Raw genomic sequence first — 12,869 nt, forward strand, 5'->3', positions numbered from 1 at the left:
TCCCCATTCCCTCAGATTCTCGGATTTTCCGGATCCCACTACATACCTGTTGGTCGAATACTCGAAATTATACCAAATTTCCCAGCAGCAAAAGAACGTGAAGAACTTCGTCATACGAAACCTGAAGACACAAGAGTAAAGGCCTGCGTACATAAGCTGCTTCGCCTGGTTGCCTTGCTTGCTTCTGATAAAAGAATAAAAAAGAAAAGGGCAACCCAGTGCGAAATTTCCTCGGCCTTCTTTATTCTTTTATTTTTATTATGTCAAAAATGAAGCAGGAAAGCAGGGCAACCAGGCAAAGTAGCTTCCTTTTATAAAGTGTACTATAACAAATTCTTAATCTTGGAAAGATTACTAAAACGTATCCTCATTATCAGAAAGTGTACTAAAAGGTATACTTTATACCAAGGTAAATTTATAGAAGGTATATGCATGAATTACAACAACTAACAAAATTACAAAAACAACATGGTTGTTATTGAAAATTAATTGTCAAAGAAAATATTGAATAATAGGGTCGTTCCAAAAATTTTCTCAGGAAAAACATAAATACATTTTGAAAATCCTCCAAAATAGAACAAATTTGAATTACAATGTAAATATAAAGCATTCAGAACTGTCGTAGGTAATTTTTATTACACGTTTAGGAAGAGAAACAGTATTTTACGGTAATAACTTTCGATGTTTCAAATTTCTTGAGTAGACCCTATTACATTTTGAAAATTAAATTTACAAAAAAAGTAAGAATACAGCTGATTGTCACTTCTACCTTCTATAAATATGCCTTGCTTTATACTAGAATGCGCACAAAAAAATATATATTTTTTCTATTAGAAAGTATGCAGAAACGTATCATCTCTATTAGAAAATTTACTAAAACGCAACATTTCCATTAGAAAGTGTACTAAAAGGTATCCTTTTATTTTTTTCTTTTAGAAAGTGCATTGTTTGTCTCTGATAAAAAAATAAACAAGTAAAAAAGTATCTGTAGGCTTTGCCGACAGAGATATACCCTCAGCCTGTGTGTATTGAAACAATTTTTTTCCCAAAATACGTATGTATTTGGGTGGTTTTAAAAATGTTGGGCGTTTGAACCGACAAAACTGTTGATTAGGATTAAAGATCAAAAGTTTTGCGGAGGAGATACTAAAAGGAATGGATCGACATTGACGGTTATGGAAGTGGATCTCCAGCCACAACATATGGTGTAATAGGGGTTTTTTACACTCTTCAGGCTGTTTGTCAAGAAGTATGGACTTGCCCCTAAAAAAACTTTTACCATCGTAAATGAGGCAGCGAATGCAAGTTGCTTCAACAAAAATCAAAGTGATTGAATATTAGGTCTTAAAGTGAACTTATCCGAAATTTTGTGTGGGAGGTACCGGATGGAGTGGACATATATAGTCCATATTTGAACCTGATCTATATCTGAGGATATATTAGGATGTGTAAAGTATAGACCAATTCGGCCATTCCCTTCAAGAGTTACCGTGCGAACAATTTTTCCGAACATTTTTGAACTTTTGTGGGGGAGGTACCTGAAGGAGTGGACCGATATGGCTTATCTTCAAACTTAAACTATGTTTGGACAAAATATTACTAAGGTCATATTTTGGACCGAATCGGCAGATCCGCTCGAGAGTTATCTTGCGCTCCAACCACCTCACACGATGTCATAGGGGGTTTTTGCTCCTTTCATGATATTTTCTCAGGAAGTATGGACTTGCCCCTGATGAAACTTGTACCGTCGTATGGAGGGCAGTGAATACAAGTTGCTAAAACAAAAATCAAAGCGATTCGAGAGGTGGCCCTAAACTGAACTTTTCCGAAATTTTGTGTGGGAGGTACCCAAAGGAGTGGACTTATTGAAACTATATTGGAACCTCATATTACTCTGGTAGTAAGTTTACGCTATACAAAGTATGGACCAAACCGGTCACTCCCTTCAAGAGTTATCGTGCGCACAAACTTTCCGAACATTTTCGAACTTTTGTGGGGGAGGTACCGGAAGGAGTGGACCGATGTAGCTCATCTTCGAACTTAAACTAAGTTTGGGCAAAATATTACGAAAGCCAACATTTGAACCGAATCGGTTCATCCGTTCGAGAGTTATCGTGCGCTCCAGCCAGCAGGACAGACAGACGGACGGACATGGCTAGATCGACTCCAAATTGTCTGAAACACATTTCGTCCAAACATACTTGGGATCTAAAACCATTATTTCGATGAGGCACATTTTCATCGTATCAAAGTGTATATAACCTCCTTAGCCTAAAGGCTGAGGGTATAAAAAGGAAAGGGCGACCTAGTTCGAAATTTGCTCGGCCTTCTTTATTCTTTTATTTCTATTATGTCTGAAATGAAGCAGGCGAGGCTGCTTTTGTACTCGGGCCTTAAGGACGTTTTCTATTGTACATAGAAGATCAAAAGGGTCTTCAATAGCGACAACTTTAAGGCCTGCGTACATAAGCCGCTCGGCTTTCTTGCTTAATTCATTTCTGTTAAAAGACCAAACACCAAGTTCGACCTAATTGAAATGTGGTTCTGACATTTCTTTATTGCTTTGCCAGAAATGAATTAAGTAAGAAAGCCGAGCGGCTTATGTACGCAGGCCTTTATTTTGGTAGCTAACTCAAGGTTTCTTTGTCAGCCCCCCAAGTGCTGCCGGGAAGCGACTTCAGACTTCAGCAAATGGATGTGGCGCTACTTAAACATGCAGTCGAACGCCACACCCAATATATTGAGGTAGTGGGTAGGTAGGGATAGTGGTTGGAATCAGGACACCATCGGCCAATATGTTCAGGGAGAGCCTCATTTCAGCTGTCCAGGTGTGAACAGTGTTATTACCTAGCCTTGGGGAACTCCTTGAAGCCATGGACCAATTTATTCTGGGGCAGCCTCATTTCAGCCGTCCAGGTGCTGAACAGCGGATGTTTTCATATTACTCAGCACTGAGACGGCTATGTAGACATTTAACCTATCACATATTCTATCGACGATAGGACTAGGTACCAAGATCCTACATTCATCCTCGTACATTACGATATCTTTCCCGTCTGTAGAACGGAAAAGTAGCGATTAAACAGTTAGTAGGAGATATCACCCCTACTTGGGGAACTCCTTGCTTTACTCTACTGGTCTTATTGAGGGTTTCTTTGTCAGCACCTGAATTGCTGCCAGTAAACGACTTCAAAACCTTGCTCCTACTTCTGATCTTGTCGCAAACAGCTTTGGCTCGCGCAGAGGACTTAAACATCACATCCGATATCTTGGGGTAGTGGGTAGGTAGGTTCAGTGGTCGGAATCTGGATACCAGCGACCAATATGTTCAGCCGTCCAGCTGGTGAACAGTGGATATTTTCATATTCCTCAAATGGAAGAATCGCACTAAAACGGCTATGTAGAAATTTACCAGGCAAAGCAGCTTATGTACGCAGGCCTTTAAGGCCTCGAATCCGAAGAGACATGGGTGTTATTTTGTCCGGCCGTTTATAGAGTACCCTAAGAGTGATATGGCGAAGAGGAGTGAGTTACCCCGAGAATGATAGGGCGAAAGAAGTGTGCTACGCTCTACATGGGTCTCCCAGCAGAGTAGGTAACACCACAGTTTACGATGAGCGTTGTTGCAGACGCCATGCGAAACCCGAAATCATCCAACACGTTCGGCCTACGCGGAATCTCAATGGTAATGCTTAAGCAACTGGATGAACCCAGGTGAGTAATTAACAAGTATCCTCAATCTATATTGTACGGGAAGCCTGAAAAATTGGCAGGGTCGTGCCAGACAAGGGTGAAATCAGAGATGAATCGTATACGCCGATTTACCTCTTGTCGCCAGTAGCAAAGATTCTAGAGACACTACTCCTTCCCATAATGAAAATCAATTCCCCCAGTTTCCCAACATCAGCATTGATTCCGGAAAATGCAGAGCACGATAACAGCATTACACCTTATATCCACCCGAACAGGTCGTGCGAACTAGCAGTTTTGGCGATTCTTGACCTTCGTCAACAATGCCAATCTGTTCGACGATATAGAGAAGACTTCCCTCCAGCTGTGTTTGAAACGTTGGATAGATAGTTAACTATATGTGTGGACGCCAGTCGTTTGAGGAATTCAGAAATAAGAAGTCGAGGACTAATAGAGTGAAACAGAACTGGACTGAAACAGAACGGAACCGTTTATACGATTGGGGTGTGGTCCTATGGCATATGTTGCTGCCCCATACCAAGATTCCACATTCATCCTCGTACACTACTACACTTTCCCCTCTGGAGGGTGCGAAAATTCAGAAAGGTTGAGATTTGACATTTCCAAAGATACAACCCGCCTTTGGGAAATCCCTGCTTTAATCAACGGGTCTTGTTCCTACATCTGATAGCTTAAACATACTGTCGAACGTCTAAGGGTAGATGTAGGAACAAGACCCGTTGATTAAAGCAGGGATTTCCCAAAGGCGGGTTGTATCTTTGGAAATGTCAAATCTCAACCTTTCTGAATTTTCGCACCCTCCAGAGGGGAAAGTGTAGTAGTGTACGAGGATGAATGTGGAATCTTGGCACCTAGTCCTATCGTCGATGGCATACATATGTGATAGGTTAAATTTCTACATAGCCGTTTTAGTGCGATTCTTCCATTTGAGGAATATGAAAATATCCGCTGTTCACCAGCTGGACGGCTGAACATATTGGTCGCTGGTATCCAGATTCCGACCACTGAACCTACCTACCCACTACCCCAAGATATCGGATGTGATGTTTAAGTCCTCTGCGCAAGCCAAAGCTGTTTGCGACAAGATCAGAAGTAGGAGCAAGGTTTTGAAGTCGTTTACTGGCAGCAATTCGGGTGCTGACAAAGAAACCCTCAATAAGACCAGTAGAGTAAAGCAAGGAGTTCCCCAAGTAGGGGTGATATCTCCGAAACTGTTTAATCGCTACTTTTCCGTTCTACAGACGGGAAAGAGATCGTAATGTACGAGGATGAATGTAGGATCTTGGTACCTAGTCCTATCGTTGATGGAATATGTGATAGGTTAAATGTCTACATAGCCGTCTCAGTGCTGAGTAATATGAAAACATCCGCTGTTCAGCACCTGGACGGCTGAAATGAGGCTGCCCCAGAATATATTGGTCCATGGCTTCAAGGAGTTCCCCAAGGCTAGGTAATAACACTGTTCACACCTGGACAGCTGAAATGAGGCTCTCCCTGAACATATTGGCCGATGGTGTCCTGATTCCAACCACTATCCCTACCTACCCACTACCTCAATATATTGGGTGTGGCGTTCGACAGCATGTTTAAGTAGCGCCACATCCATTTGCGACAAGATCAGAAGTACGAACAAGGTTCTGAAGTCGCTTCCCGGCAGCACTTGGGGGGCTGACAAAGAAACCTTGAGTTAGCTACCGAAATAAAGTTGTCGCTATTGAAGACCCTTTTGATCTTCTATGTACAATAGAAAACGTCCTTAAGGCCCGAGTACAAAAGCAGCCTCGCCTGCTTCATTTCTGACATAATAAAAATAAAAGAATAAAGAAGGCCGAGCAAATTTCGAACTAGGTCGCCCTTTCCTTTTTATACCCTCAAGGCCTGCGTACATAAGCTGCCTTGCCTGCTTACCTTGCTTACTTCTGATAAAAGAATAAAAAAGAAAAGGTCAACCCAGTTCGAAATTTCCTCGGCCTTCTTTATTCTTTTATTTTTATTATGTCAGAAATGAAGCAGGAAAGCAAGGCAATCAGGCAGAGCAGCTTATGTACGCAGGCCTTCAGCCTTTAGGCTAAAGCTGGGTACACATTAGCTCTGTTCCTTTACGTGCAAGAATCTTCAAGTTTTACCACTTTTTACTCGAAAAGCGTTTCTTTACTTCTGACACCATACAATTCATATGAGAGCAGTTCACAACTTTTGCTACTTTTGCCGGTTTTACCATTTTCAAAAGTAAAGGAACAGACCAATTGTCAGTTTTGAATGACAGCTTTGTTGTTGCTTCCTAGTGTGGCCGTTCATTTTTGTCATTCATCATGCAACCACAAAATGTTTTGTGGTTGCTGGACGGTTTGACAGTTATCGATAATTGCGAAATATCGACATTCAAAACTGGCAATGTGTACTCAGCTTAAGGAGGGTATATACACTTTGATACGATGAAAATATGCCTCATCGAAATAATGGTTTTAGATCCCAAGTATGTTTGGACGAAATGTGTTTCAGACAATTTGGAGTCGATGTAGCCATGTCCGTCCGTCTGTCTGTCCTGCTGGCTGGAGCGCACGATAACTCTCGAACGGATGAACCGATTCGGTTCAAATGTTGGCTTTCGTAATATTTTGCCCAAACTTAGTTTAAGTTCGAAGATGAGCTACATCGGTCCACTCCTTCCGGTACCTCCCCCACAAAAGTTCGAAAATGTTCGGAAAGTTTGTGCGCACGATAACTGTTGAAGGGAGTGACCGGTTTGGTCCATACTTTGTATAGCGTAAACTTACTACCAGAGTAATATGAGGTTCCAATATAGTTTCAATAGGTCCACTCCTTTGGGTACCTCCCACACAAAATTTCGGAAAAGTTCAGTAGTGGGATTCTGTAACTCATTTTTGCTGTTATCGATAATTGCCGGTAAAATTAAAATGCTTATAACTTCGATAATTAACGAAAATTTTCGGTAAGTTAACGATGAATAAAAAGTAGTCGCTAGCCTCTACCGACACAAACAGTGATGCCAACTTTTCTTTATGTTTTTAGTCATAATTTTACGATTTAATTTTACCGATTTTTGTCGGTAACAGCAAAAACGAGTTACAGAATCTCACTACAGTTTAGGGGCACCTCTCGAATCGCTTTGATTTTTGTTTTAGCAACTTGTATTCACTGCCCTCCATACGACGGTACAAGTTTCATCAGGGGCAAGTCCATACTTCCTGAGAAAATAGCTTGAAAGGAGCAAAAAACCCCTATGACACCGTGTGAGGTGGTTGGAGCGTAAGATAACTCTCGAACGGATCTGCCGATTCGGTCCAAAATATGACCTTAGTAATATTTTGTCCAAACATAGTTTAAGTTTGAAGATAAGCCATATCGGTCCACTCCTTCAGGTACCTCCCCCACAAAAGTTCAAAAATGTTCGGAAAAATTGTTCGCACGGTAACTCTTGAAGGGAATGGCCGAATTGGTCTATACTTTACACATCCTAATATATCCTCAGATATAGATCAGGTTCAAATATGGACTATATATCGACACCTCCAAATAATAGTATGCTAAGTCTAAAAAGTGAGTTTTGCAGGAGAAGCTCTCAAAGTTTGGAAATTTTTTTGAACTTCAGTACTATGCTAAGTCAATATTTGTTTATAACTTCTGTTCGGATTGACCGATCATTACCAAAATTAGACAGAATTTAAGTTAAAGGACGTTCGACACCTCCAAATAATAGTTTGCTAATTCTGAAAAGCGAGTTTTGCAGGACAAGCTCTAAAAGATTGGAAATTTCTTTGACCTTCAGTACTATGCTAAGTAAATATTTGTTAATAACTTCGATCATTACCAAAATTTGACAGAATTTAAGTTAAAGGACGTTAAATATAAAAATGTAAAGAACTTGAAAACATGCTAAGTCGACTTAGCATACTATTATTTGGAGGCGTCGATATGTCCACTCCATCCGGTACCTCCCACACAAAATTTCGGATAAGTTCACTTTAAGACCTAATATCCAATCACTTTGATTTTTTTTTTTTTTTTGCCTTATTAAGGCGAAGGTCATTTTTAGAGTGATATTTGAATTAATTCTCTTTCGAGTTGAGCTATTTAGACCTAATAGGTACATTGAAAAATTAGGAATCCACCGAAGTTGAAGCAACTTGCATTCGCTGCCTCATTTACGATGGTAAAAGTTTTTTTAGGGGCAAGTCTATACTTCTTGCAAACCCCTATTGCACCATATGTTGTGGCTGACCTACGTGACCTACGGTGAATTTTGACGAAGAATATTTTTGTCTCTGACAACATCTCTCCAAAATTATGTTTTGTGGGACAATTTTGAATAAACTCAGATGAAGTCCGACTTTAACCCTAAAACGTGTTTTTCATTTTTAGAGATTCCTGGCGATTAGACAAGAGTTACAGATTTGGTGTATTCTGAGACCTTTAGTAAAATTTAATGGCAAACAATTTTGTAGAATATTCGGATTTGATACGATCACATTTTTAATGAGTTTTTGAAAGATTTTCGAAAAAAGGACAAAAAAAGACCCCTTTGATGAACCGCATGAGGGTTAAAATTGTTAACAAAAATATTTCCCACACCCTTCTAAGTAAAGTCGCCAAAGACACTATTTACCTGAAATGCAAGGATTCCAAGATATCTAAACTCGAATATTTCGAAAAATTTAAAAATGGGCGGAACTTTAAAAACGCCGATACACGTGTCTCATATTTTTAGCTCTACTTTCATAATATACCCGGGTTTTCCCATCATTTTGAAAAAAATTGAATTTTGTTGCACAGTGTTATACAGATCTTTCCACATGAACATCAACTTACAGTGCAGATGGCAATTCCAATGGATTCGACTTGTCCCTCAAATTTCTTCTAATAGATGCAATGTCCTGAACATTTTCTTCATCATCAAAAAATAATTCCACCGAACTTATCATTTTTTGGGACAGCAAATAAAACTTGACGATCCGAAGATTCAATGGCCAGGTTATATTCCAATCTTGGGTTGTTTTCCAAATTTGCTCCAAAACTCAGCCAAAATATTAAAATATTGTCCAGAATACATAAAAGGGTTATGCAAAGCGCAAATTATTTTTAAAACAGTTTTTTTTTGCGAATAGAGGTCACATGTTTGAAAAAACACCGATAGATAACATGTTTATCGACCACTCAGTTGAGTTGACATTAATGGTACAACATTTCATCTCAGTCGCGCAGACAACTGACAACGCAACTCAAGTTTAGTGGCAATGCAAAATAGACCCATAAATCTCAAGATTATCCACTGAAATAGTGGGGGATCTCGATCCAGCATTTATGTTTTTTTCCGCATGGAGAACTACAAGAAACTGCTCTAAATGCTCTCAAATATCAAAATTATGCTGTCACAATATGTGAGAGATTTTGCAAAATATGCACCAAAATTGGTCATATTTTAACTTGCCCCGTATTCATATTTTTATTCTTAGTCAGTTAAAATTGCTAAAACACTGCGTTTTCGCATCTAATTGGATGATTTTAGTTTCTGCAGTTTATAGCCACATACCCAGCAAAATGTTCGATGCCAAAGATGACATTCAATCATGGGTGCAAGTGATCTAGCATGTCATCTTTTTAGCATCTTCATCGATGAATTTTATATGAGCGTGGACCCCAAAAGATGACGTTCTTTTCTGGATCCTAAGCATGTCATTTTAACCAATGCGTTGACATGTCATTTCCACCAATGCTTTGACATGTCATTTTCACCAATGCTTTGACACGTCATTTTCACCCATGCTTTGACATGTCATTTTAACCAATGCTTTGGCATGTCATTTTCACCAACCCCTTGGCATGAAATTTGCATGTCTTGTTTGGAAAATGGAAATGCTGTATTGAAATATGGTTTTCATGAAAAACAAAACTCTTTATTAATTCAAACGAATTCATGAAATAGCTACAATTAATTTATCAGTTTAGTTTTTCAAAAGTTTACATCCAAAATTGCAATGTAATCACCACCGCTGCAACGCAAAAGATTACTTCCTCCGTTCTCCGCAACTGATATTCTTTCATCTTCCCATCACCAGTTCAGATTTCAACATGGACTCCAATGCACTCCTTTAAGTATTTTTATTTCGTAAATTACTTTTATTTTATAATTTTGTTATTTTATAACAACATTTTGGTAATTTATACTCTTTTGTTTAGTGACGGAAATATGTAGGGATCTACAACCCGGTTTGCTTTAGGGATCTCTAAGAACAAAATGTAACGAACGGGGAGGAGAGACTTTTTATGGAAAATACCATTTATGCTTAATTAATTTATTTTTAATTGCTTCTTTCCAAAAGTAGTTTCTAATGGAAATGTTGTGTTTTAGTACACTTTCTAATAGAAGGGATGCCTTTTAGTACATTTTCGAATAGAGATGATACGTTTCTGCATACTTTCTAATAGAAAAAAATATATTTTTTTGTGCGCATTCTAGTATAAAGTATAACTTTTAGTACACTTTCTGATAAAGAGGATACGTTTTAGTACTCTTTCCAAGATTAAGAATTTGTTTTAGTACACTTTATAAAAGTAAGCATCCATTTTAGTACACTTTCAACCGTAATAAGAGCTGTGTTTCTTTACTTACCTGAGGTTACCATTTTTGCCATTTGTTACCATTTTTAACCTGCAAAGCGTTCCTTAACCCCGACAAGTGGCAAAACTGGAAACAATTTTTAAGAGAGTGAGAGTGGAGAGAGAGCGAAAATGGCTTTCTCTTCTACCACAGGCTACCAGCAAAATTTCTGCAGGTAAAAAATGGCAGAACTGATTTTTCGACTTTTGACTCGAACGCTGACAAAACTAAACGAAAATCTGTGAAATAAAAGACGAAAATTGATTTTTTTATGTTTCTTTTTGACATTGCTGCCACATCTACCATTTTTCCGTTCCTTTACTTTCTGGTAAAAATGTTCATGAGAGAGCAATTTTGAGCAATTTTGACATTTTTCTCTTTTACCACCCTTACCATTAAAAAAGTAAAGGAACAAAGCTAAGGTTAAATGTGAATTTTTTGTCTTTCTACATCGCCCTGTGAATTTCGATAACTATGTATTTGTTATCGAAAGTAAGCAATCGGTTGCAGAGAAATCAAAACAAACACGAGAAACGAAAAACGTGCGAGCAGAGGTGGAAGCGAGTCGACTTTCAGTCGGCGGCGCGTCGCCGCCGATCATTTTTTAGGGGTTTAGCCGCCGCCGACTACATCGGCTCAAATCGGCTAAAAATGCGCAGCTGTCAATTCGAGCGAGGATGGCGCGCGCCGAAATTTTTTAGTGAATTAATTTTTTTTTTTTATTATTGTCTTTTTAGGACGAAGGCCGTTATTTATGAAAGTTTTTAATTAATTAATTGGATTAATCGAGCTGACATGGCCTAAGGAGTTTTGCATTGAAAAATGAATTCTAGCGAAATACCACACACTCAACCATTACGCTACGATCGTTTCGCCAGGTGGTTTAAGCCAGGCTTATCAGGCGTATTTGAATGCTAATGGCTAGAAGACAAAGGCTGATTTTGATAACTTCTATTTATACAAACATTTTTACAAATTTGTAATTATGAAGTATTTATTGAAGTCTTTTTCTTTATCAAGTCACCCTAGTGTCTTGTCTTTTCTCAATACATACACATATACAATCGAAGGGGGGTTTCCTTCATGAATTGTAATGCCTTCAGTTTTTGAAGTTTTGGATATCATGTCGACTAATTTTTTGTTGGCTACGAAAAATAATCTTGCAAAAAATGCAATGAATCCAGTACGCTTACATATAACCGGATTTATTAAACACATTGCGTTTCAAATATCATTTCCATATGTCAAAAAATCGCGGTAAAAAAGGTTCACCCGGCAAGAAGCTATAATATTGGCCTGTTCCTGTACATTATAAAGTGGTAAAAGTTGTATAATTCCCAAAAGTGGTAAAGCGGTTTCTACACGGTATGTTTTATGCAAATAGACTGCCACTTTTTTAAAAAAAAAATCTTATATCACTTGTGAGGATCAGTTCCAACTCGGTTTCTTATATAAAACAGAATGATATGAAGTTTTAATACATTAACAACTTTTTTATACCCTCCACCAAGGTCTACAGAAGATTGGTCATTCAGAATACGGAGCAAGTTGAATGTACTCACTATGCTAAAAAAATTGGTTTAATTGTAATTCTTTAATTAGCCGGCCTTCGGCCGACATTTTAAGACTTTATCCTTTGGACAGGTGCAAACCTAGAGCAAGGGAGCAACATTTTTTTATTTTTAAATTTTTGTCTTATTAGGTGGCATTTTTTACAAGGGAACTTTTGGAAATTCAAAGGCCCCTATCTCGGGAAGTATGGATTTCCGCAACAAATGTTTTATATATTTGTGATCAGGTTAGTTTTTTTACATTTTTGCTGGTGTGGGCCCACAGAGTAAATGGCGTAAGGAAAATCTCCAATATTGCATGTATTAGCGAATATATAACGATGAAAAATTTCATGTCATATGACATTTACATGTAGTGTAAACTACCCCTTAGAACTATGCGTGTTGCGTATAAAAATACAAAAACAAAATACATGTAATTCAATTGAAATACATGTATTTTGTTTTTGTATTTTTATACGCAACACGTATAGTTCTAAGTTTTGGCCTTCTAAAAAATAGCAGTATTTCGATATTTGAGGTTCCAAGAGGTAAGAAAATTAGAGTATGTATATATTTGATTTTTAACAAATTGCGCCGAAATTCAGTCGCCGCCGACAAAAATACGAATGGCGCGCCGCCGCCGTCCTTGCAAGTGATGAGCCGCCGCCGCCGAAAAAATCAATTCGCTTCGTTGTCTGCGTGCGAGCCATTGACAAGAAACATTCATTTACCTACCTTACCTACCAAGAGATTCTACGTATTTTTAGTTTTATTAAAGAATTAACATAAATTATGGGTTTAACAAAACAATATTTGGCCTATAGGGCCATCGATAGCTTTAATATTGTGGCCAGTGGTCGTTCGAATGTTAATTTTGTGATTTACAATAAAATCGAGGGAAGATATGTGGTCAGTGCAGCGGCAGAAAATGTGATTCTATGGGATTTGAGGTAAGTTGTAAAGAAAAACAAGGAATGAAATATTTA

The 12,869-nt window shown here is 38.3% G+C and overlaps 1 protein-coding gene across 1 annotated transcript in view; it reads left to right on the forward strand.

Annotated features, from left to right (window-relative positions):
- LOC141400236 (WD repeat-containing protein 3) overlaps nt 1–12,869 on the forward strand; it is a 143,248-nt gene that overhangs the window by 127,602 nt on the left and 2,777 nt on the right. Inside the window, exon 2 of the mRNA XM_073979677.1 lies at nt 12,620–12,833. Within this exon, the coding sequence (XP_073835778.1) occupies nt 12,676–12,833 (158 nt within the window). The 5' untranslated portion in view covers nt 12,620–12,675. The remainder of the gene's footprint in view (nt 1–12,619; nt 12,834–12,869) is intronic.

Source organism: Musca autumnalis, unplaced genomic scaffold, assembly GCF_047663935.1.
Source record: "Musca autumnalis isolate F117 unplaced genomic scaffold, ASM4766393v1 scaffold_1, whole genome shotgun sequence".
NCBI classification, from domain to species: domain Eukaryota; kingdom Metazoa; phylum Arthropoda; class Insecta; order Diptera; family Muscidae; genus Musca; species Musca autumnalis.